The sequence below is a fragment of the Hyaena hyaena genome, unplaced genomic scaffold (genome assembly GCF_003009895.1).
Source record: "Hyaena hyaena isolate Hyena2069 unplaced genomic scaffold, ASM300989v1 scaffold_2311, whole genome shotgun sequence".
Lineage (NCBI taxonomy): Eukaryota > Metazoa > Chordata > Mammalia > Carnivora > Hyaenidae > Hyaena > Hyaena hyaena.
This window is the reverse complement of record NW_024082945.1, coordinates 8,756-30,188: the sequence shown is the minus strand read 5'-3', so window position 1 is coordinate 30,188 and position 21,433 is coordinate 8,756. Positions and strand designations below refer to the sequence as shown.

The 21,433-nt window shown below is 33.3% G+C and overlaps 1 protein-coding gene across 1 annotated transcript in view; it reads left to right on the top strand.

The window, feature by feature from the left end:
• Positions 1-21,067, top strand: part of TRIQK (triple QxxK/R motif containing) — a 42,475-nt gene extending 21,408 nt beyond the window's left edge. The window contains exons 2-3 of the mRNA XM_039225541.1: positions 12,490-12,575; positions 17,925-21,067. Of these exons, the coding sequence (XP_039081472.1) occupies positions 12,490-12,575; positions 17,925-18,038 (200 nt within the window). The 3' untranslated portion in view covers positions 18,039-21,067. The remainder of the gene's footprint in view (positions 1-12,489; positions 12,576-17,924) is intronic.
• The last annotated feature ends 366 nt before the right edge of the window (positions 21,068-21,433 follow it).

Here is a 21,433-nt window from a genome sequence, read left to right as displayed (position 1 = left end):
AAGTAAGGATTTATGATTGTCAGTTTATCTCTTGCCTTCTGGTTATTTTGTCTCTCCATTATTTCTATTATCTTCTTTTTGTGTGTGTGTTTCTAAGTTAGTGGCTTTCTGTGATGGTTTTCTTAGTTTCTACTGTTTTTGTTTCATGTCCCTCCTCTAGATTTTTCTTTTGTGGTTACTACAAGGTTTGTATAAAACATTTGATGATTAAGATATTCTTTTTTCTGGTGATAGCAATTTATCTTCATTTTCCATAAAATATCATTTCATTCTTCCCTTTTGGTGTCACAAATGATCTCTTTTTATGCTGTGATCTTGTTGCCAGTTTGTAGTAGCAATATTTTTAATGCCCTTTTCCTTTAACCTTTAAGCTATAATTAATAGTTTAACATATTCTATAAAGTATTCTAATTCTAATACTGACTGACTTCTTGTCTAAATACTGTTCTATAAAGTGTTCTAATCCTAATTCTGATTGACTTCTTGTCACCTTAATCAGAGTTTTGGGTACTTTTGTCCTTTCTTTACAGCTGGAAGAGCGTTTTTCAACATTTCTTATAAATCAGAGCTACTGATGGTGAACTTCCCCTCTTTTGTCTGTCTGGGAAGGCCTCTGTTTCTCCTTTATATGTGAAGGATGACTTTACCAGATAAGATATTCATGGCTGGGAGTTTTTATATTTCAGATTTTTAAATACATCATTCCACTATCTCCGGACCTGTGGAGTTTTTGCTGAGAAATGTACTCATAATTTAATAGGCATTCCTTTGTGGGTTACTATCTTTTTTCCCCTGGCTGTCTTTAAAATTATTTTTTTTATCATTGACTTTTAACAGTTAATAAAATATGTCTTGGATATGATCTTTTTGCATTGAGTAATAAGGTATATTTGTAAGCTTCATGGAATTTTATCCAGTTCCTTCTCTGGATTTGGGAAGTTCTTAGCTATTGAACTTTATTTAATTAAACTTATTTAATTAAATTATCTGCCTTTTCTCTCTCTCTCTTCTTATTCTGGAATATCCATTATTTTTACATTGGCTTTTCTAATGGAGTTTGAGAACTCTTAGAGGATTTCTTTGCTTTTTGAAAATCTTAGCTTTCTTTCCTCTTCTACCTGAATCATTTCTAGATGACTATCTTCCAGCTTGTGAATTCTCTCTTCCATCTGATCTGCTCTATTTTCAATGCATTCTAATGCATTCTTTATCTCATTTATTGAGTTCTTTAGCTCCAGAATTTTTTGGTCCTTATTTATAATTCCAGTCACTTTGGCAAAGTACTCCTCTGTTTGTTCATTTTTCCTGAGAGTTTTTTATTGCCTGAGTTTTCTTATAGCTCATTGAATATCTTCATAACAGCTATTTTGAATTCTTATATCCCTTAGATTGCAACATTCCATGTCTTTGGGTTCAGTTTCTGGAGAATTGTCATTTTCTTTTTGTCATATTGTATTACCATGATTTGATGAAAAGTGCCTACTTTCCACTTTCCACATTGAAGTTATGTACACTTTTCTTATTTAGGTAAGATTTTGTTTAATGTGATTCTGACAGGTTGGTAATTAGGAGCCTTCCTTTCACTTTCCAGAAGGTGGTGGTATAGCATAATATTTTGGTTTCTCTTACTGAAGCTGATTTGCACAAAAGTTGAGTCCAGGCATTAAAAAAAAAAAGAAAGCTGGTGGCAGAGTGGGGATAGGTGGGTATTTAGCACTTGGGGCTGTGGGTGTGCCCACAGCTCTGTAGAGGGATCCATGATTGTGGAGGAAGGAGTCCCAGATGTCTGTGGGTGATTCTTTTGCGTGAACTCTGAGGCAGACAATGGAGATACTTCCCTCCCCTTGTCTTTGTCTGCCTTTTTCTCTTTCCTACCCTATCCCCAGTCACGGTGGTCCCTCCTAAGAGAGAACAATGGTTTCTTCTAGCTACAGAACACACAACTGGGCAGACCTCACTCACCAACCACCTTCACACTTCACCTCCTCTGCCAGAAAGGTTGTGCTGGCGCACAACCAGACCTGCAGGAGCTTTCTCTGCAGCTGCCACCCATGGTGCCACTGCAGTTCCCCTTGCTCCGTGGCTTCCTCTGCTGTCCAGTCCACCCACTTCTGGGTATATGAATAGATGGATCTTGTGAATGTCCTCATATGTGATGTAGAGGTGCTTTTCTTTGGTTATGGGTGTCTGATTAGTTGTAAATGAAAGGAGAATAAAAGGAACACCTCATGCTGCCATGGTGCTTACTTCAGTCTCAGATTTTTATTTTATTACCCATAAAGCTCTGACTTGAGAGACTTCAGTGACATTTCGACTCTCTAGGGGGGTTGGGTTTCCCGAGTCTTCGCACTTTGATTTTCTCGGTATTTGGAATTGCAACTACCAGATATCCTCCTGACTTGCTCCCTAAATTCATTTAAATATCTGGTCAAGTAACATCAAGTAATAATGTCAAGTAACATTATCAAGGAGACCTTACCTGACCAGTCTATCTGAAACACTACATCTGTCCCTTTTACTTTCTTCCCCCTTATCAACTTTATTTTTCTTTTCTTGTTAGTGCTTTTTAAAAACTTTTTAATATTTATTTTATTTTAAAGTTTATTTTAATGTTTATTTTTGAGAGAGAGACAGAGCATGAATGGGGAAGGAAGAGAGAGAGTGGGAGACAGAACCTGTAGCAGGCTCCAGGCTCTGAACTGTCAGCACAGAGCCTTACTCAGGCATGAACCCACGAACAGTGAGATCATGACCTAAACCGAAGTTGGACGCTCAACCTACTGAGGCACTAGGTGTCCCTTTAGTGCTTTATGTCACATGAGAAATTGAAAATCTTTTTGTTTGCTTGTTATCTATCTTTTATTTATTTATTTTTAAAATGTTTATTTAGTTTTGAGAGAGAGAAAACATGAGTGGGGAAGGGCAGAGAGAGAGGGAGACAGAGGATCCAAAGAGGGTTCTGTGCTGACAACAGAGAGCCTGATGTGGGGCTCTAATTCATGAACCACGAGATTGTGATCTGAGCCAAAGTCAGAAGCTTTACTGACTGAGCCACCCAGGCATCCCTATCTTTTAACAAGGATAATAGGCAATTGGTCTATTTTGCTCACACTACTGTGTATTCAGTACCTAGAACATGGTTACATAGTAAGTGCTCAATAAATATTTTTTAAAAAGGTGTTTATTTTTAAGTAATTTTCATACTCAAGGTGAGAGTTGAACTTATAACCCTGAAATCAAGAGTCATATGCTGAGCCAGCCAGCTACCCCTCAATAAATAATTTTTAATGAATGAATGAATTAATTAAAGGGTTGTCTAAACATAAAATATTTCATATATATTCCATAAAATGGAATATAAAATTTCTGATGACCATAAGTGAACATTTTCAATTATGCTTAGTTAACAAGGTTAACTAAGAACACTTATAATCAGTGGTAGGTTCTAATTTCACCCTATTTTCAGAGGTTCCAGCAATTCTATCTGGCAGCCTTAAAAAATAACAACTCATGCCAATTAAGATTTTGGAAGCAGGTGAAAATAATAAACTACTATATATTTTTTTTCTTATAGTTTTCTTGTTTCCAGATGGGCAATAATTAATATTTTGTTACTTGCAAGCCAAAATAACCTTAACTTCAGAGATTTCACTTTCTACTCAATAACTATGTGTATATACTTATAGCAGTTTGGTAATTAGTTGCTGATACAGGTTCAAAGAACACTTTTATGACACATTTTCCTATGTGAAAATGCAAATTTTAAGATTTCTTAATTTTTAAATGTCCATTTTTCAGCATTAAATCCAAATTCATTTTGAAAAAAAAAGAAAGCTAAAATCTATTACAGTATAAACACTAAAGCTCACACATCCTCAGTGTATTTCTGCCTTATGTAAGTTCTTATAAATCCAGACATTCTCATAACCTTATTTTTCCAAGTACATTATTTAGTTGTATCATTATTATATTCGAGAAAAGTTTTTTCACTTTCTTCCCAAAAATGTTCTTGAATTTTACATGCAACAGAAGTTTTAAAATGAGTAATTCACATTGACAGAAATACACACATTCTAGATTTGTTAAAATTCTCAGATTGATTTGAAGGAATTTTAACTCTCAATGTCATGATTTTCAGATAAATTTTCTGTTTGGATCAGCAATCTTAACAATGCAATTATCTAATTGTATTTTCATTTCTAAGAATTATGCATAATGGATAACAGAATCTGTATTCTTACTAGGCCATAAAAGCACTTTCCTGTATTATAGAATTTTCTACTAGAATATTAATTTTACAACTTTATTTTAAACATAAGTAGGTGGTATTTTATTAGTATAACCATATTTCATAAATTTAAGTTATAATGTGTGGTTAATAGAGAAAACTAAAGAGAATGTTATGACTGTTTTGATGGTGGTCTTTGAGATTGAAGATTGAGAATGGCGTTTGTCTTCATGTATCAGCCTGGACATTATTTCTGTATTTCAATACTTTGTTTTGGTTTCACAATATCAAGAAATGTCTATGAACATGAATAGTTAAAAATAATAGTGTAACTTTTTAATAGTACAGATCTGGCAACTTCAGGGTGCTCTTCAATTAAATTGGTCACAAAACTGGAGAGAACAGTAGTAGGACATTTTATTTCATAACTAAATTTTAGTAATGTAATACTACATAGTATTATGTAGTTTTTATCATGAATATAAAGTTCCAGTAACAAGAGTATAATAATCCTTCTAACTATGCATGTACCTTTCACTTTTTATTGCAAAATTGTAAGGCTGTAATAAGAACGTGCATCAAATAGGGACAACGCTGTCTTGCCTGGCATTTGTAAGGAAAGCACACCTGTGCTACAGCAGTGTATTCACCTTTATAATTCTTTGTTTCAGATATTTAAAGTCCTAAATTAGTAGAAGTCCACTACATACATCAACTTTCCTAACCTATGATACATGGCCAAGAAGGTCAAATGTAAGCATAGCAAAGTCAAAAGATAGAAACTACTTCTGGTAGAACTCGCGCTACAAAGCTCTATGCTGCTTATTTCCATTATATAAGAATATGAAATGTATTATATTTTGCACATTACAATTTTGAAAATAATGTATATTATGCTTATAAATAGGGAATTGAATAAAACATTGATTTGAATTATAATCTAAAAAGTATACGCTTGGTAATCTCTAGGACAATTATGAAAACATACTAAAAGATATATCAAAATCATCATAATATTTTTTTTTGAGAGAGAGAGAGAGAGCACAAGTTGGGAGAGGGATAGAGGGAGAGAGAGAGTCTCAAGCAGACTCCTGCTCGGCATAAAGCCTGATGTGGGGTCTGATCTCATGACCATGGAATCATGACCTGAGTCAAAGTCAAGAATCAAGCCCTTAACCAACTAAGCTACCCAGATGCTCCCAAATCATAATAACTCAAATAAAATACTAAGAAATATTTAAATTCTTCAAAAACAGGGCAGGAAAAGTGAAACAGGAACAAGTCAAAGGAAACAAAAAGAAAGCAAGAATGAAATAGTAGACCTGAATAAAAACACATTAATAGTTTCATTAAATGTTAATGCTCTAAGCATACCAATTAAAGGACAGTAGATTTTCAGTCTGAAATTTTATAAAATGACTTAAATATAGGCTGTATAAAAGAAAGTAACTTCAAATATAATGACATTAGAAGTACACAGATGGAGTGGAAGCACTTCTTGAATAAAAAAGATCTCAAAGTCTGCCTCTCTGTAAAAACAATAAGAGCAATGTAAAAAATATCTGGGGCACCTGGGTGGCTCAGTTGGTTAAGCTTCCGACTTCAGCTCAGGTCATGATCTCACAGTTCATGGGTTCGAGCCCCATGTCGGGCTCTGTGCTGACAGCTAGCTCAGAGCCTGGAGCCTGTTTCAGATTCTGTGTCTCCCTCTCTCTCTCTGACCCTCCCCTGCTCACGTTGTCTCTCTCTCTCTCTCTCTCAGAAAAAAAAATTTGAAAAAAAACTGAAAAAATGGTCAAAATCAACTTTTTCTGAAATCTGGAAATTAATGAAACTCTTACAGTAATCCAGGGAGTGTTTATTCCAGAAAAACAGCTGAATCTCAGTAAGAACATTAGACTTTGTTGGGTTTTAACGGACCTTACTTCCATCTATCTGTCCTCAACCTTGCAACTATAGTAGTTGTGAAAAAGAGCATCCTGTAATTACTGAAGGAGGCAGAATGGGTTTGGAGCTATGCTGCACTCCATTCCCAGAGAACTGTCCATATTTGACCTGTCTGTTAACTCACCAAAAACCCTCATTCTCAAAACTTGTCCTTATTTGACTGGACTTAGAGCTCGCTTGGCAAAGAGCTCTCTTCCAGCATTTAACAAATAGAGTAGGTGGCAAGTTTTTTAACATCACAACTACTTGAAGAAGGATGACTACTTCAGACCAGCAGGAGGTCATTCTAAAAATATAAAATACTGGGCAAAGAGATGTCCATAGGGTCTTTAAAATTCTCCAACATAGATTTCTGGGAATCTGGAAAGCCACAGCCTGTGGAGGAAGGGCTATGCTATGTCCAATACAGACTTGAAAAGACTATAACATTTCTTATCTATTGCTGACCTGCTGACTTTGAGAAACCTAGCAGGAAGTGAAGGCTAAGGCAGAACTATAAATTCCTGTTAAAGCTGGAAAATGTATACCAACACACACACACTCACACACTCACACTCACACACACACTTCAGAGAGCCCCAGCAAAGGTGGAAGACTTATTGATTCAAGACATTTAAGAAAATATTTGTCCAGTCTTTAGATGAACATTAAGCTAAGTGGCTGCATGGGACAGGAATACAGACTTTATAGAATAAGACCAAAATTGTCACTAAGAAAACAAATACTAAAACCAACAAAAGAAAAGCAAACCACAGTAACAATATCATAGGGGATATAGGATTTGCAGAGTTGCCACATGACATAATTTGATGTGTCCAGTTTTCTACAAAACTTATAAAATGAACAAAGAATCAGCAAAGTGTACTCCATACAGAGAAAAAGAATAGAAATTGTCTCTAATAAAGGTCATATCTTGAACTAATTTTTTTCAAGTTTATTTATTTTTCTTGAGAGAGAGAGTGAGAGAGAGAGAGAGCAAGCAGGGGAGGGGCAAAGAGGGAGGGACAGAATCCCAAGCAGGCTCCTCACTGGCAGCACAGAGCCCGATGGAGGGCCCAAACTCACAAACAGTGAGATCATGACCTGAGCTGAAACCAAGAGTCAGGCACTTAACTGAACCACTCAGGGACCTCATACTTGGATTTAATTGAACAGAGGCTTTAAGTCGGCTGTTTGAGATATGTTCAGAAACTGAAGAAAATCATGTCTAAAGAATCGAAATACAAGAATGATGCCTCACCAAATAAAGCATCTTACTATAGAAATGTAAGTTACGTATACTTGAAAAAGCTAATAGAAATTCTTGAGTTGAATAACATAATAATTATAAAAATTTCTCTGAGGAACTTCACAGCAGATGTGAACTGGCAGAAGAATCAGAGAACATGGAAAGAAGTTAATTGAGATTATACTCTCTGAGAACATGAAATGAGTGAATGAGGAATGACAAAAAATGAACAGAGGCACAGAGACCTTGGGACACCATCCATAATACCAATCTATGTATAATAATAGTTCTAGAATAAAAGGAGGGAGAAAAATGGTCAGAAAGGGTATTGAAAAAATAATACTCCAAAACATCCCTAATTTGATGAAAACCTTTAATTTTTTTTAAATCCAAGAACCTCAATAAATTTCAGGTACAATAAACTCAAAGGGATCCACACTGGGCCACATTATAGTCAAACTATTGTTTGTATGTCATACATAAAGAGTGAATCTAAAACAGCAGAGAAAAGTAACAAACACATGACATAAGATGTACTGAAAACAATAGACTGCCAGACAAGAATTCTATGTCTAGCACAGCTATCCTTCAAGAAAGGGAGAAATTAAGATGTTTCTGGATAAGCCAAACTAGATGATTTGTTAATAGCACACATGCCCTGCAAGAAACACCACAGGGAGTCCTGCAGGCTGGAGTGAAAGCATACAAGACAGTAAATTCGAATCTACATACACAAACAACAACATAACCAAAACTAACCAATAAAGGTAACACCATGGAGAATTATAATACTTGACTACATATAGTTTTTGTGTGTAGCTTTTTTCTTCTCCTTGATAATTTATGAGATGCTGCTAAAGCAGTACTTAGATAGCAATTTATCCCTGTTAATCAGTATGTTTATAAAGAAGAAAGATTTCAAATCAATAGCCTAACTTTCTACTTAAACAAGTTAGACTATGAAGAACAAACTAAACCCAAAACAAGCTGGAGGAAGAAAATAATAAGGATTAAGGTGGAAATAACATACAGAAGATAAAAACAGTAGAAAAAATCAGGAAAACTAAAACTTTATTATTTAGAAAGATCAACACAATTGAAAAATCTTTAGTTACACTATCTAAAAAAAAGAAAAACCAAGAACACTCAAATTACTAATATCATTGATGAAACAGGGTATATTATCTTATGGATATAAAGTGGATTATAAAGGAACAGTTGTATGTATGCTAAAAATTAGATAACCTGGTGAAACTATACTGATACTAGTTCTGATGTAAAACTACCAGAACTCTGATCATTGCTGGTGGGAATGTGAAATGATATAGCCACTCTAGAAAAATGATTTGGCAGTTTCTTACAAAGTTAAAATACTTACTTACCATATGACTCAGCAGTCCTACTTTAGATAAATTGAAAGAAAACTTGTGTTCATATAAGAATCTGTACACCTGTGTTTATAGGTAACTCTTGTAGTATTTGCTAAATACTAGATGTAACCCAAATGCACTTCAGTGAGTGAATGGATAAACAAACTCTGGTACCTTTACATAATAGAATGCTATTCAGCAATTGAGAAGAATGAATTGGTGATACATACAACCTGGGTAAAACTTAAAGGCCTTATGCTGAATAAAAGTAGCCATTGTCACATTGTTGCCACTTTATTGAAGACAGAGCTATAGAAATGGACAGTAGAACAAGGGTTACCAGAAACTATGGGTAGGAGGAGGGGCGGATATAAAAGGACAGCACAGTGAGGGTTTTGGAATAGTAGAACTATTCTGTATCCTGATTATGGTAGTAATTACATGAATCTATACAAGAGCATTAAAATTCATAGAACTGTATACCAAAAGGAAAAAAGCCAATTTCACTGCATGTTAATTTAAAAATAAAATATAATAAAATAGTATTATAGGGTTATGTCGGAGAGAGGAAGCATAAATCATTCAATCAGGAAACTTGGGGATAGAGAAAAAAAGCTTTTGTTACCTAAACTATGCCATAGGAAACGAAAATACAGAAATGTGATGAATGGTGCCATTGAACAGAAAAACTAGATAATTGAGGTCCCAGATTAGCTTCATAGTCTTGAATTATCCAGGTTTCCTCTCATATAAAATGTAATGAGCAGAGGTGCCTGGGTGAGTTGGTTGGTTTAGTGTCTGACCTCTGCTCAGGTCATGATATACTGGTTCCTGAGTTCAAGCCCCCGTATTGGGCTCACTGCTGTCAGCACAGAGCCAGCTTTGGATCCTATGCCCCCCTCTCTCTCAGCCCTTTCCCCACTCACTCTCTCTCTCAAAAATAAATAAACATAAATAAATAAATAAATAAATAAATAAATAAATAAATAAAACCAGCAATTGCCAAACAGCTACTTTGATTATTGCATTATTGACATCACCAAAATCAGACCTGTGTCCAAGAAGCCATATACATATACAATCTAGATTATTATATATGTATTATATATATGTGTATGTGGGTGTGGATGTGTATTTCTTCTAAGTTAAATACTTGGGAGGCAGGGGCTTCTCTGTTTTACATTTTTTATAATCCTGTGGGCAAAGGTATCTTTCTTGAAGTCATAAAAAATTTAAATGCTGAAAACCTCTTTGAGTAAAATAGAAATATCTAGTTTTGGTTATAAAGAACTTAACAGATGCCCCATAAACGTTTTCACTTGGTAGACTGAAACTACATTTTTCAGTCTATACTTTTGGATATCATAGTCAGCAAGCAGAGTGCTAAATTAATGACAGATGCACTATTTGGAGAAGTACCAGGTATAAATAATTTTTAAACCATCTATTTATTATAAATACATTTTCAAATGTTCCTATCAACTTTAATATAAATCTAGAGGTATTATTCTCTAAGAGATTACAGGAGTTGAATTGAAATAGAACACATTTAACCAAGAAGTTATACAACAAGTGAAGTAGAGTGATAAATTCTCACTGTAACATCGACTCCTTTGGTATGTATTTGAATTTGTTTTATGATAGACACATCACCCAGAGTAATACATTAGTATATGAAAAACATTTGGGTGAAGACAATCCTTTTTTATTTTTTCCCTATTGCACCCAGAGATTATTATAGAGCATATATAAGATAAAACAATAAATGGCTTTTTGGCCTCAAATCTATCATCTTCAAATTTCTCTTTAGATTCTGCTTAGAAATTTGTTTTCGTAATCCTGAGCAGAAGCATTTGACGTGTCACCATTTTCATTGTTCTGAACTGTTTATATCTCAGCAGGAATAATGACATGAATAGTTTGACTGTTCAGATGTGAAATCAGAGTGAACACTTGTCAAGGCTTTTTCAGCAAAATTAAATGTTGCTAATTTAAAATGGGTCAGAGTAATATTTTTCTGTATTTTGTTCATTCTATAATTTAAATTTAGATCATTTGATGTACATTTTTACAATTGGTTCATTTCTGGATCATTAAACCTTATCATCAAATAATATTTATTAAGCTTCTGCATGTTCATAGATCCAGAATGACTGCTATATGATAGCAGTTAAGGAAATAACATACACTGACTCTTTAAAAAAACAAAACGCATAGCTCTTCAGCTAAACAAACACTTTAAGTATCTAATGAATATAAATAGAGCATTTTTTCATTACTCCCATCCATTTGATTCACTTCTTCCTGCCATTCTTTTTCTTTTTTTTTTAATGTCTTATTTATTTCTGAGAGAGACAGTGTGAGCAGGGGAGGGTCAGAGAGAGAGGGAGATACAGAATCTGAAACACGCTCCAGGCTCTGAGTTGGCTGTCAGCACAGAGCCCGGTGCAGGGCTCGAACCCACGAACCGTGAGATCATGACCTGAGCCGAAGTCCAACACTTAACCAACTGAGCCACCCAGGCAACCCTCTTCCTGCCATTTCTAGTTCTAAAAATCTGTATGGAATTTTAAGGGCAACTTTCAAGTTATTAGCAAATGCATTAATATATTGCACATTAACTTTTTACAATATACTATTGTGTAGATGAACAGCTTTCAGATTTATTTCAGTGTGGGGGAAGATGTGGAAACTAAAGTTAAAAGTTGTGTTATAAGGAGATACAGGGGTAAGGTTTGGAAGGAAATCAATCATGAAGGAAATGGGGTAAGATAGAAATAAGGCAAACTAAGGAGAATATAAAAGAGAGATTATATGGTCATATGCTAACTCCCAGAGTGACGGATTGTATTTGAGACTCACTGACCCGGTTCTTAGTTAAAGTCTGGTTAACAACATAGTATATTATTCTAGTGAATGCTTTTGTTATTGCTCTTTGTTGTTGTTAAATCTGTTTTCTTCACAGGTTATGTAACTCATTAGTTACATACAGGTTACACACAAATCCAGTTTTGTTACTCATTAGTGGTGTCATCAAATGGTACACAAAAAAGAAAGTTTGGTGATAATAACTTAAGTTTTGTTCATCTTTGGTTATGAAATGTGGTAAAGATTGAAACTATTATCTAAGTAGCTAACCTACACATTTATCTAGGCGTATTTATTCTGTCCTCTATCGAGAGCAAACAAGTTAAATATGTATTTTTTTAAGGAACTCAGTGACTAAAAGTTAAGTATTTACATTCTTAGTTTCTTATTCACAGAAAACTTGAGGATATTCCTCAAATTGGTTATTTGGATACTTAATATATCACTAATAAAATAATTGTAATGAGCTCTCCTTGTTCACTTAGGAAGATAAAGTTAACTTTACCTGTTACTGGGACCTTATGTATATTCATTTACCTATTTGTCCTAAATGCTTCCAAAAGGCTTACTATCTTTAAACATCTTACTCTCTGAAATGAGTTTTTATCTTTTTAGTTCTTCACAGGACACCAAATCAAAGATGTCTGTCAACTCTTCTTCCTTTAAAATCAAGAGACGAGGAGAGGTTGACCTTTGGGTGACAAGTTTATGGTTTCCATAACTGGGAGCTACTTTTCAACTCTGTGTCCAAGTTTTACTGTATTTAAACATTCTTGGACATTTCAGATGGCTGTTAAAGTTGAATTATATATAAGCATAGCTCACTGCCTGAAATTGTTTCTTTTTAGGTAAACAAGATTATAAAAAAACCAAACCTATTTTACGAGCAACCAAATTAAAAGCAGAAGCAAAGAAAACAGCAATAGGCATAAAGGTACCTGTATTTGGTAACTTTAAAGTTTGATATATGCATGCCATTTCATTTTCTAAAACTGGATTGCATGAATGTTGAATTCTAAATGTTTTATGACATTTCAAAATCAAAGTTGAATGCCAGAATTGAAGATTTTTATAAAGAATTTGCTTAATGGAAAACATCATTCCAATTCTGAGATTTTACTAGGTCTTATAATAAAATACAGGGTCACACAAGAGAGCCAGTTATACTTAAAGTTGCAATTTATTTTCTCTCTAGCCACTGTATATATTGTTCAAACATTTCAGTGACTTATGTGACCGGAATAAAAAATTTTCTTTCATTTTCAATAAATTTACTTTTATGGTTATTGAAATTTTACTTATAATTATATATACTTAGATCATCAATGTGTGTCATTTTACTCTGTGCTTTATTATTATTGTCAGTACTCTCTATGATAAAATTCTAATGATGTCCCCAAACTTGTTCTTTTAGAAAACCAGTGTTTTAACTGCTTAAGAGGGATAAATGCATCTGAGAATGATATTAGCAGATACTAATCCAATGTGATAGCACAATGAAGTTCAACAAAATTACATTTACATTATTACTCATGTTATTTTTTTGCCAAATATTTAGAGGTTAATCAAACTATAAATACAAAAATTAACTTGACAGTTCTGCTGTCAAATGTGTAAAAGTAAAGTGGCTAGTGTATATACTTTATTTAAATATTAAATGTTAAAAAGAGATTTTGGTTTTATCTGGCAGATGAAAAATCAATTTTTCTAAGTTATAGCTCATAGCAAATGCCAAGGTATTACTACCAGGCTGTAACAGCTGTTGAACAGCCAGATGATATATTTGGTTGTCTTCCAGAATTTGCTATTATGATCACGAAACACTGCTTTCTTTTTACTCCTGATTGCTGATTTTGATCAAGCATTGCCGTGTGGTACGGTATGTTTTCACAACAACAATCTCAGTGCTGTGTGTCAGTTTTTAATGAAAAAAAGTGAATTGGCTTTTTATTTAAAAGAGAGATGATTAATCTTTTGAAGTTTTCTTCTAATTTATTTTATTCATACTAACAATTATTTCTGTGACATGATCTTCCTAAAACTAATACTTGGGTTTGTCTTTGTTTTTGTTTTTTGTTTTTTTGTTTTTGTTTTTGTTTTGTTTGTTTGTTTTTTACAGTTAGTTACCTGATGGTTATCTCTTGTAATGAGAGCATTATTTGTCATTCTCCACCAAGGTACTCATGTCACTCACTTTTATCTCTCACAATGCAGTATTTTTGTTTTGTTTTGTTTTTAAAGAAAGATAATGGTGTAGCAAAATCCACTTGTGGCACAATGTAATGAGCAACTACAAATTAGAATTTGAGAAATAGTGCAGCCACTCATGAATGTAAGCACATCCTCTTTTGTTTCTTCTTATAATTTTTGTTATTATTTCAATTTGAGGGAATCACTGTCATAGTATGAGATAAATCTACCTTAGCACCATTATCTAAGATCTTTTTATAAACAATGTAGAATTTGCTTATCTTTTTATGGGAAAAAAATTTTCTGAGATCTCATTTCTGATTTAAAGTATATACAAAAGAATTTCTAACTGACATCAGAACCCAGCTCCTTTTTAATAAGGTAGCATATCATTTTGTTTTGTAAACCTATGGTAAACAAAACCCTTAACTTTAAGCATTGTTTACTTTGTCTTAAAAATTATTTGAAGAGCCCATTAAAATTATATGAAACTTTTTAGAATTAGAACCATGGAGGTGTTTTATATTTCAAATCTGGCATACTAATTAGTTTGCCCTGTCAAACTTTGATTGCCTTGTCATTTTAGCATAGGATTTTAAATAACGAAGTTTCTTTCAGCAATTGCCATTTAATGCTGTTTAATTTCCCCAGTGAGTGATTTTATCCATATTGATAATGTCAGAGAAGCAACTAAGGACTAATGAACATCAAACATGTTTGACTCTTATCTCGTTGATATAGGATGACCATAATATTACAATATTTTATCACTTTACTACTTATTTTTAGAATGAATCCTAGTTAGGCTCTTAAAATAATTTAAATCTATAGAAAATATGAACAGGTGCATGGAATAGAAAAATAACAGCAATGACAACACTGAACAAAGAATAAAGAGACTTAGGATCACATTCTTCTTGCCTCTTACTGTTACCATGATCTAGCTAGTCCAAGCTGCCATATTTGTAAAATGGCGATTATGCCGTTACTTCACAGGGCTGTCAGGAGAGTTAAATAAGACAATGAAAACACTTAACATTGAACCTAGTGCATAGAATTCATTTGTGAGTTGTTAGCTGATTGAGAAAAGGTTTCTTTGAATTAGCCATTACTGGTTTGTACAAATAAGACTTCCCTTGGATGTTTGTCATTAGCCTTCAGATCCCCTGCTTCAACTAAGTCTGTATTGTGGTATTGTATCTTATAAAATGTTCTCAGTTTTGCTGTGGAGATACTGATATTACTGTTGTGAAGTTTTCAAAGTATTGCATAATTTTAATATACTTTATGTGTAGATTATATAAATCTTACTCAAGATTTATATTATTTATTTATTTAGAAATGCTATAAATATTACAGTGTTGTAGAACCTGTAAGAAAGAAAGATGAATAAGACATGATCATTTTGGAGGAACTTCTACAGAAATAACTTCCAGATTTCATTACCATATAAAATCAACAGTATTGATTAAGAAATCTGGGACTGGAGATAGAAAGATATACATTGTAGTTTTTATGCTCAAAGACTTTTTAGCACTATTTTATAAATGTATGTTTAGAAAATGTTTTGAGAGAACAGTCATAATTCAGAATAAGATGTGACTATTGCTGTGTCAAAATCTAGAATTAATTTCTATTTAGAAGCTATTTTATTTCCTATGTCTTACCAATGTAAACAAAATGTTATAATTTATGACTCCATATGAAATGAGTCCCACAACTAATATTTACTATTTGGTTGCTGTTCAGTTAGATTATTTTTCAAGAATTACAACATCACTAAAATTTTTTAGAATGTAAATACCCATTTTTTCTAGTATTTAGGAGGAAAAAAGATAATTTATATGTGTTGATTCATTAGTTTGTTTAAATGGTTTATTTGAAAGGTGTAATCATAATAAAAGAATAAGGATCAAGAATTTAATTTATTTGCTACATAAATAAAATATTCAAGTGTCAACCATATCCTGCTAACAACCTCTTGGGATGAGCCATCTGGAAATGTTAGGGTTTTTTGTTTGTTTGTTTGTTTGTTTGTTTGTTTTTTGGTTATTTCTGATGTAAAACTACAAATGGCCAGGAGGTGGGGGGCCATAAATACCTGCAAGTCTCTAAGTTATGATTAGTGTCACCAGCATCCTGAAAGCAGTATTTTCAAATTTTACCATTGTTTTAACCCTTATACATCCAGCCCCCACAAAGGTCATCTACCCAACAGAATAGGGATATTTAAAAAAAAAAAAAAAGGATGCTATTCCTCTCCATTCCTAGCCCAACCCCCTGCACAATATAGTCAATAGGATTAACGGAATTAATGGATCCTCTGAAGTTGTATTCTATGAATGTTCTCTGCTTCTTACCCTTAAAACACTTTTTCATGCCCCTGGATAGTCTGAAAATGTATAGTGGAGATGGTAAGGAGTTGTTCGCAGGGACAAGGAGCTGTTGAAAGGCAGCAATTAGAGGTGATTATCAAATGAGATGGAGATGATGGCCGCCAATCAAGAGTAAAAACTTTGTTCTCTCTTTAAGCCTGTGTGGACGGTGACTGCTGTTGGGCAGTTTTGTTGTCCACTATACAGAACAGATGGAGTTTGCAGTTGTGTGTCACTTGTTTATTACAGCCTCTTAAAATTAGTAGCTGTGTAACCAGATGGGTCTGGGAGCACAGCTGTGGATATAAGAATATAAATGAAACCTGTCTGATGCTGCCATGCCCTTTTGAGATGCCAAAGTATTCCAACTGCAACAAAGAAAAACTCACTTTCATTTGACATTATATTGATGTGTTAGATTAAAAAAAATCAAATCTTACAAAAATAGTTGACACTGAGTCTCCCAACCTCATGATTTTTATCAATGCTTATTTTCTTACTTTGGAAATCTAAATCAATATAACTTTGAAGCTAAATATCTGTATATGGCACCCATTTGTAATTTCAACATCCAGGTAAAAATTTCATGTTGGTTCTAAATCAAATTCATTGCAATGTTTTGAAAGTTTATTAGGTGGCATATGTTGAATTATTAATTTTACATTCTTATGAAATGTAAAATAATTCATGTAAATGCAAATAAACTGCTTCTCCAGAAAACAATGCCAGGAACTGGTGTGTTACACAATTGAAAATTAGAAAGGCATATTAGGCTCTTTAGGGTATGCAACTGACATTAGTTGCTCTTTTTTGCCCTTTTTAGCCAAATGATATGTTAATATTGAGAACATTTCTTAATGCTGTGTGTATAAAACACAAGTTGTATATACAACTTGTATGTACAAGTATATAGTATATATTTCATATATGTATGAAGTTTATAGACTTTTTAAGAGATAGTGGGATTTTTCCATAATGTATACAGGAAATTTTTGACTACCATTTTAACATAATTAATTAATTAATGTAACCCACACCAAATCACCAAATGAAATATTCAGAATCACCCTTCACAGTTTTGATAAAGTACATTATATCATCCTTCATGAGCCGAAAGTACTCAGTCTTATTCCCCCACATTATAAACTGTACGATTTAGAGTTTAAAAATTAGAGTTTCAACAAAATAATATTAATAAAGGTTTACAGAGACATAATTTAAAAACTGGTTATAATATAGGTTCATCCCATTAGAAAAAGAAAGATAGATGTTTTAAAAATCTGTGTCCAAAACTGAGAGCTAATAACAAGTTTATTGAAGCAGTAAATAAAGTTGAGCATACTCCAACAGAAAACAGATAAACTGTGAGCACAAACTACACTGCTTGCACTCGCATCTTAATATCCAAACCAGGCAAATATATTAAAATTATAAATTTTAATTTTGCTATTAGAAAAGCACAAACAAATTAAATGGGAGTAATAGTAGGAATGAGTCACCCACTGATGTACTTGTCAAGGTAGTGGGTATTGTCTGGTACAAAATAAGTTACTTTACTTCATGACCAGAAGTAATAAACACAGAGAATGTGATTATTAGATTCAAATTATTATTCTAGATGATGGAATTATATGGTGATTTTATCTGATGAAACTCATAACAGTAACCAATCTCTTTTCATCAATTTCAACCCTACTTTTTTTTTTTTTCCTCCTCAGGAAGTTGGCCTCGTACTTGCAGCTATATTGGCCCTTCTATTGGCTTTCTATGCTTTCTTTTATCTCAGACTGTCCACAGATGTTGACCCTGATCTGAAACCAGATGAAGATTAGCTGAGCAGCAATCAATGCATTAAAGGGAAATAATTTTATAAAAGCACCCCTTGGGACCAATATTTTCTAAAGTACTGAAACTAGAACATCTTGAATTTTTTCTGCTGGTATTTTTAGTTTTCAGAAATATCTTTTTAAATAGTTGCATTGGATTTCAAGAAAAGAACCATACCTAGCAATGTAGTATAATGTATGCTACCGGATACTTTTATAAAATTCTTTCTACTTTGACAGGCAACCTATTCATGGTGCATTTAGATAAAATGGAAAACAGATCCTAAATTCTTTGGATGTCTTAGCCAATTTATGTGTATAACTTCATCACTTACAGATTATTAAATCTATTTTTGTTCCATATACATCATAAGTAAAAGTATATATCCTCATTTACAGAAACATTCTCAAATCAGATTCAGAGCCTAAGAAGGAATAAAAAGTCATGGGGAATTTTTCATTTTACAAAGAAGCCCTGCTTTCTTTCCAGACATATTTTATATCATTAGAGGAGCTATCTGCACATACATCTACAGTAATCTTTTTCCTTCTTTGCCAACTGTTCAGTGCACATGTGCTCCATCAGAAATGGCACCTGGATAACAGAAGCTCAAAGAGTCACATATGTCTCTAAAATAGAGTTCCTTTCCTCTTGGGCTGTCTGAACTGGTGTAAATAGAAAGTTCAGTTGATCTTGGTTTTAATTAACTTATTATTCTATTAATATAAACTTGGAATTCCATTTTAATTATGTTGTTCTGGCTGCTTGCAGTATCAGTTTGCCCCTCTTGTTAGGAAGATATGTAACAATCTGTCATTTAATTGTGCAGGTTTTCTTCCCCCCCATACGACAGCAACCAAGTCCTACCTAGTCAGAATAATCTTCTTGGGTTGCCTCTTAAATCTGAACAATACGAGGTTGGTTTACAAAATTACATTCTGTCTCTTGAGAGTTAGTCAATCACCACTGTTTTATGAGAAATAAATAATGTAAGAAAATATATGTCTCACTACTCACATAACTAATTTTTTGTTTATGTAAGTTTTCAAGATATTTTGCGTTTGTTGGAGTATAATAATCAATGTATTCAATATTTTTACTGGTAATGGATTTTTTAAAATAACGCTAGAACACATAAAGACATAAAGCTTGGAAAATGGGAAAATATGTGTCGACAGCACATTTGTTAGCTACTACTACCTTATAGAAAGAAGTATAGAACATTAATAGTTTGAAACATGTGCACAAAGGGTTTTATATCACATACATTGTATTTCTGAAGAGCAAATAAAATGTTAAGATTGTTTTCATATTTGCCAGGAGAAAAAAATCTATGGTAAATAACCTAGATCTTCTTTGAGACTTTTACAAATAGTTGACTATGACTGTATAGCATTATGTTCCATAGAATTTTTTTCAAGTAGCATAATTTATTTCATCAATGTGAAAACAGCCAAAAGTTCCAGGATCCTCACAGATCATTTATGCCAAGCATCTGAGGGCAAAATTTAGCCAGTGTTATTTACTGGATTCTTCTCCTTGAAATCACAAACTCATGAGACAGACCAAGAGTTCTTATACACTCACCACAGCAGACCAATCCAAGTGGCATTTTTAGGAAAGGTTGCAGCATTTAATGCCATGTGGTATGTCTGTTCGTGAAGTGGGTGGCAAGGGAATATCCAAGCTGGCATTTTGGATATGATGGGCCTTTTCCTTTCCTGAGTGACATGCCACATGTCAAGAAATACTGCTTTTTCCTCACTCCTATCACATTTACGTGAACAATTTTCATTTAGTTATTTTACCTCCCATATGGTGTTAAAAACAGTCGTATTAAATAAAGATTATTTCTAATTTCAGTCATAATTTAAATGAGAAGATATGTAATAATTTGTTTATTAGATACCCATCCAAGTGAGATGTAACAGAATTTACAGTATTTAAAATAGGTGACTGTACTCTTAGAAATGCCTGAAAATTCATTACTGTGGAAAAAAAAATATTACTGTCCCCTTCTGTTCTTGAGGTCTTCTTTTGAGGGGAAAAGTTTGTTTCCAATAGTAATAAATATTAGTTTATACGTAATATAATTATAGGCAGGTTGTGTTACCTCGTTTTACCGATATCTTGAGTCTCTGGCTAGACTGTTGGTATAATGTACCTTATGATGGTTCCAGAGACAAGTCCCAAAGGCTCAATGCTGATTTTAATAAATAGGAGGTAAAGTGAGACAATACGTGTTTATACAACACTGTTTTCATGAAATGCAAATTTTTCAAACTTGCATTATCTGGGAAGCAGCCTGTAGAGAAATCCCAGATTGAAATCTGGTTTGAATCTTTGAAGACAGAGAGGTGCTATCTGGCCTGTATTTTCAGGGGGCCACACTTCTGAATAGTGAGCGATGTTTGGTGTAGATCTGAGACTGGCACCAGACAGACAAATTTTAGGCATGGGTTTTTCTCCTCCAGTAATTCACTGCTTACAGTAATTCAGAAGATAAGAACAGAAAAATTAGGATGACTTTTCAGAATGTTAGAATCTATTTGGTAACATGCTCTGTAGGATAAACTTCAGCTAATGCAGTAGACTTTACATACAGCCTATGGAAGAGTGTGAATGAAGTTGGAAGAGTTGCTGGCCCTTATTGTGCATGCAAAATAAAACCTACATAAATTTATTTGAGAGGAGATACTGTAAAAAGATAACCTCATCTAGGATTTCTTTTAAAACAGATGCACAGAAAGCATACCGTAGTACCAATACGGAGTTTGTTTTAAGTTGGCAAATACTTGAAGATTTTCGATCCTTTCAATTTTTCAGAAATCGTTCCACCCCAACCAGTGGTTGCAAGATCCTGAAAATAATGCTCTTATTCATTTCTGTGATTCCAGCAGTGTAGTGATCTGCACATATTTAGTAAATGGATGTTAAAATTTAATTTCTTTTAGTCCTCTCAGAATCTGGTACAGTTGCTGCATGTAATAGATGATCAAAAATTATTTGCACAATAAATGAAACTTAGAAATCACTATATTGGTTAACTCAGCATTTAGCATTTATGGTCATTGGATGGAGTAGGACAAATATATGTTTCATCACGTTCATTTTAACATCAAGACAACTAGCGTTAAAACTTGCTGTATAATAGAAACATAGCTCTTTTCTAGGAAATGAAATATGTTATTTTTATTAGTATTGCTGAAAACCACACACAGTGTTTTTAATGTAACTTAGTCTACATTCTCACCCCCAACAAAAATAAAACTAAATTTCCATTATAATATTTATATTTATGTGAATACTAAAGCACTATATTTCCCAGACTCTAAAATGTTATAGTCAGTGATAATTCAGCAGAGTAATTTTTATGCTTTGTTTAGGTGGGCTTCAGAAA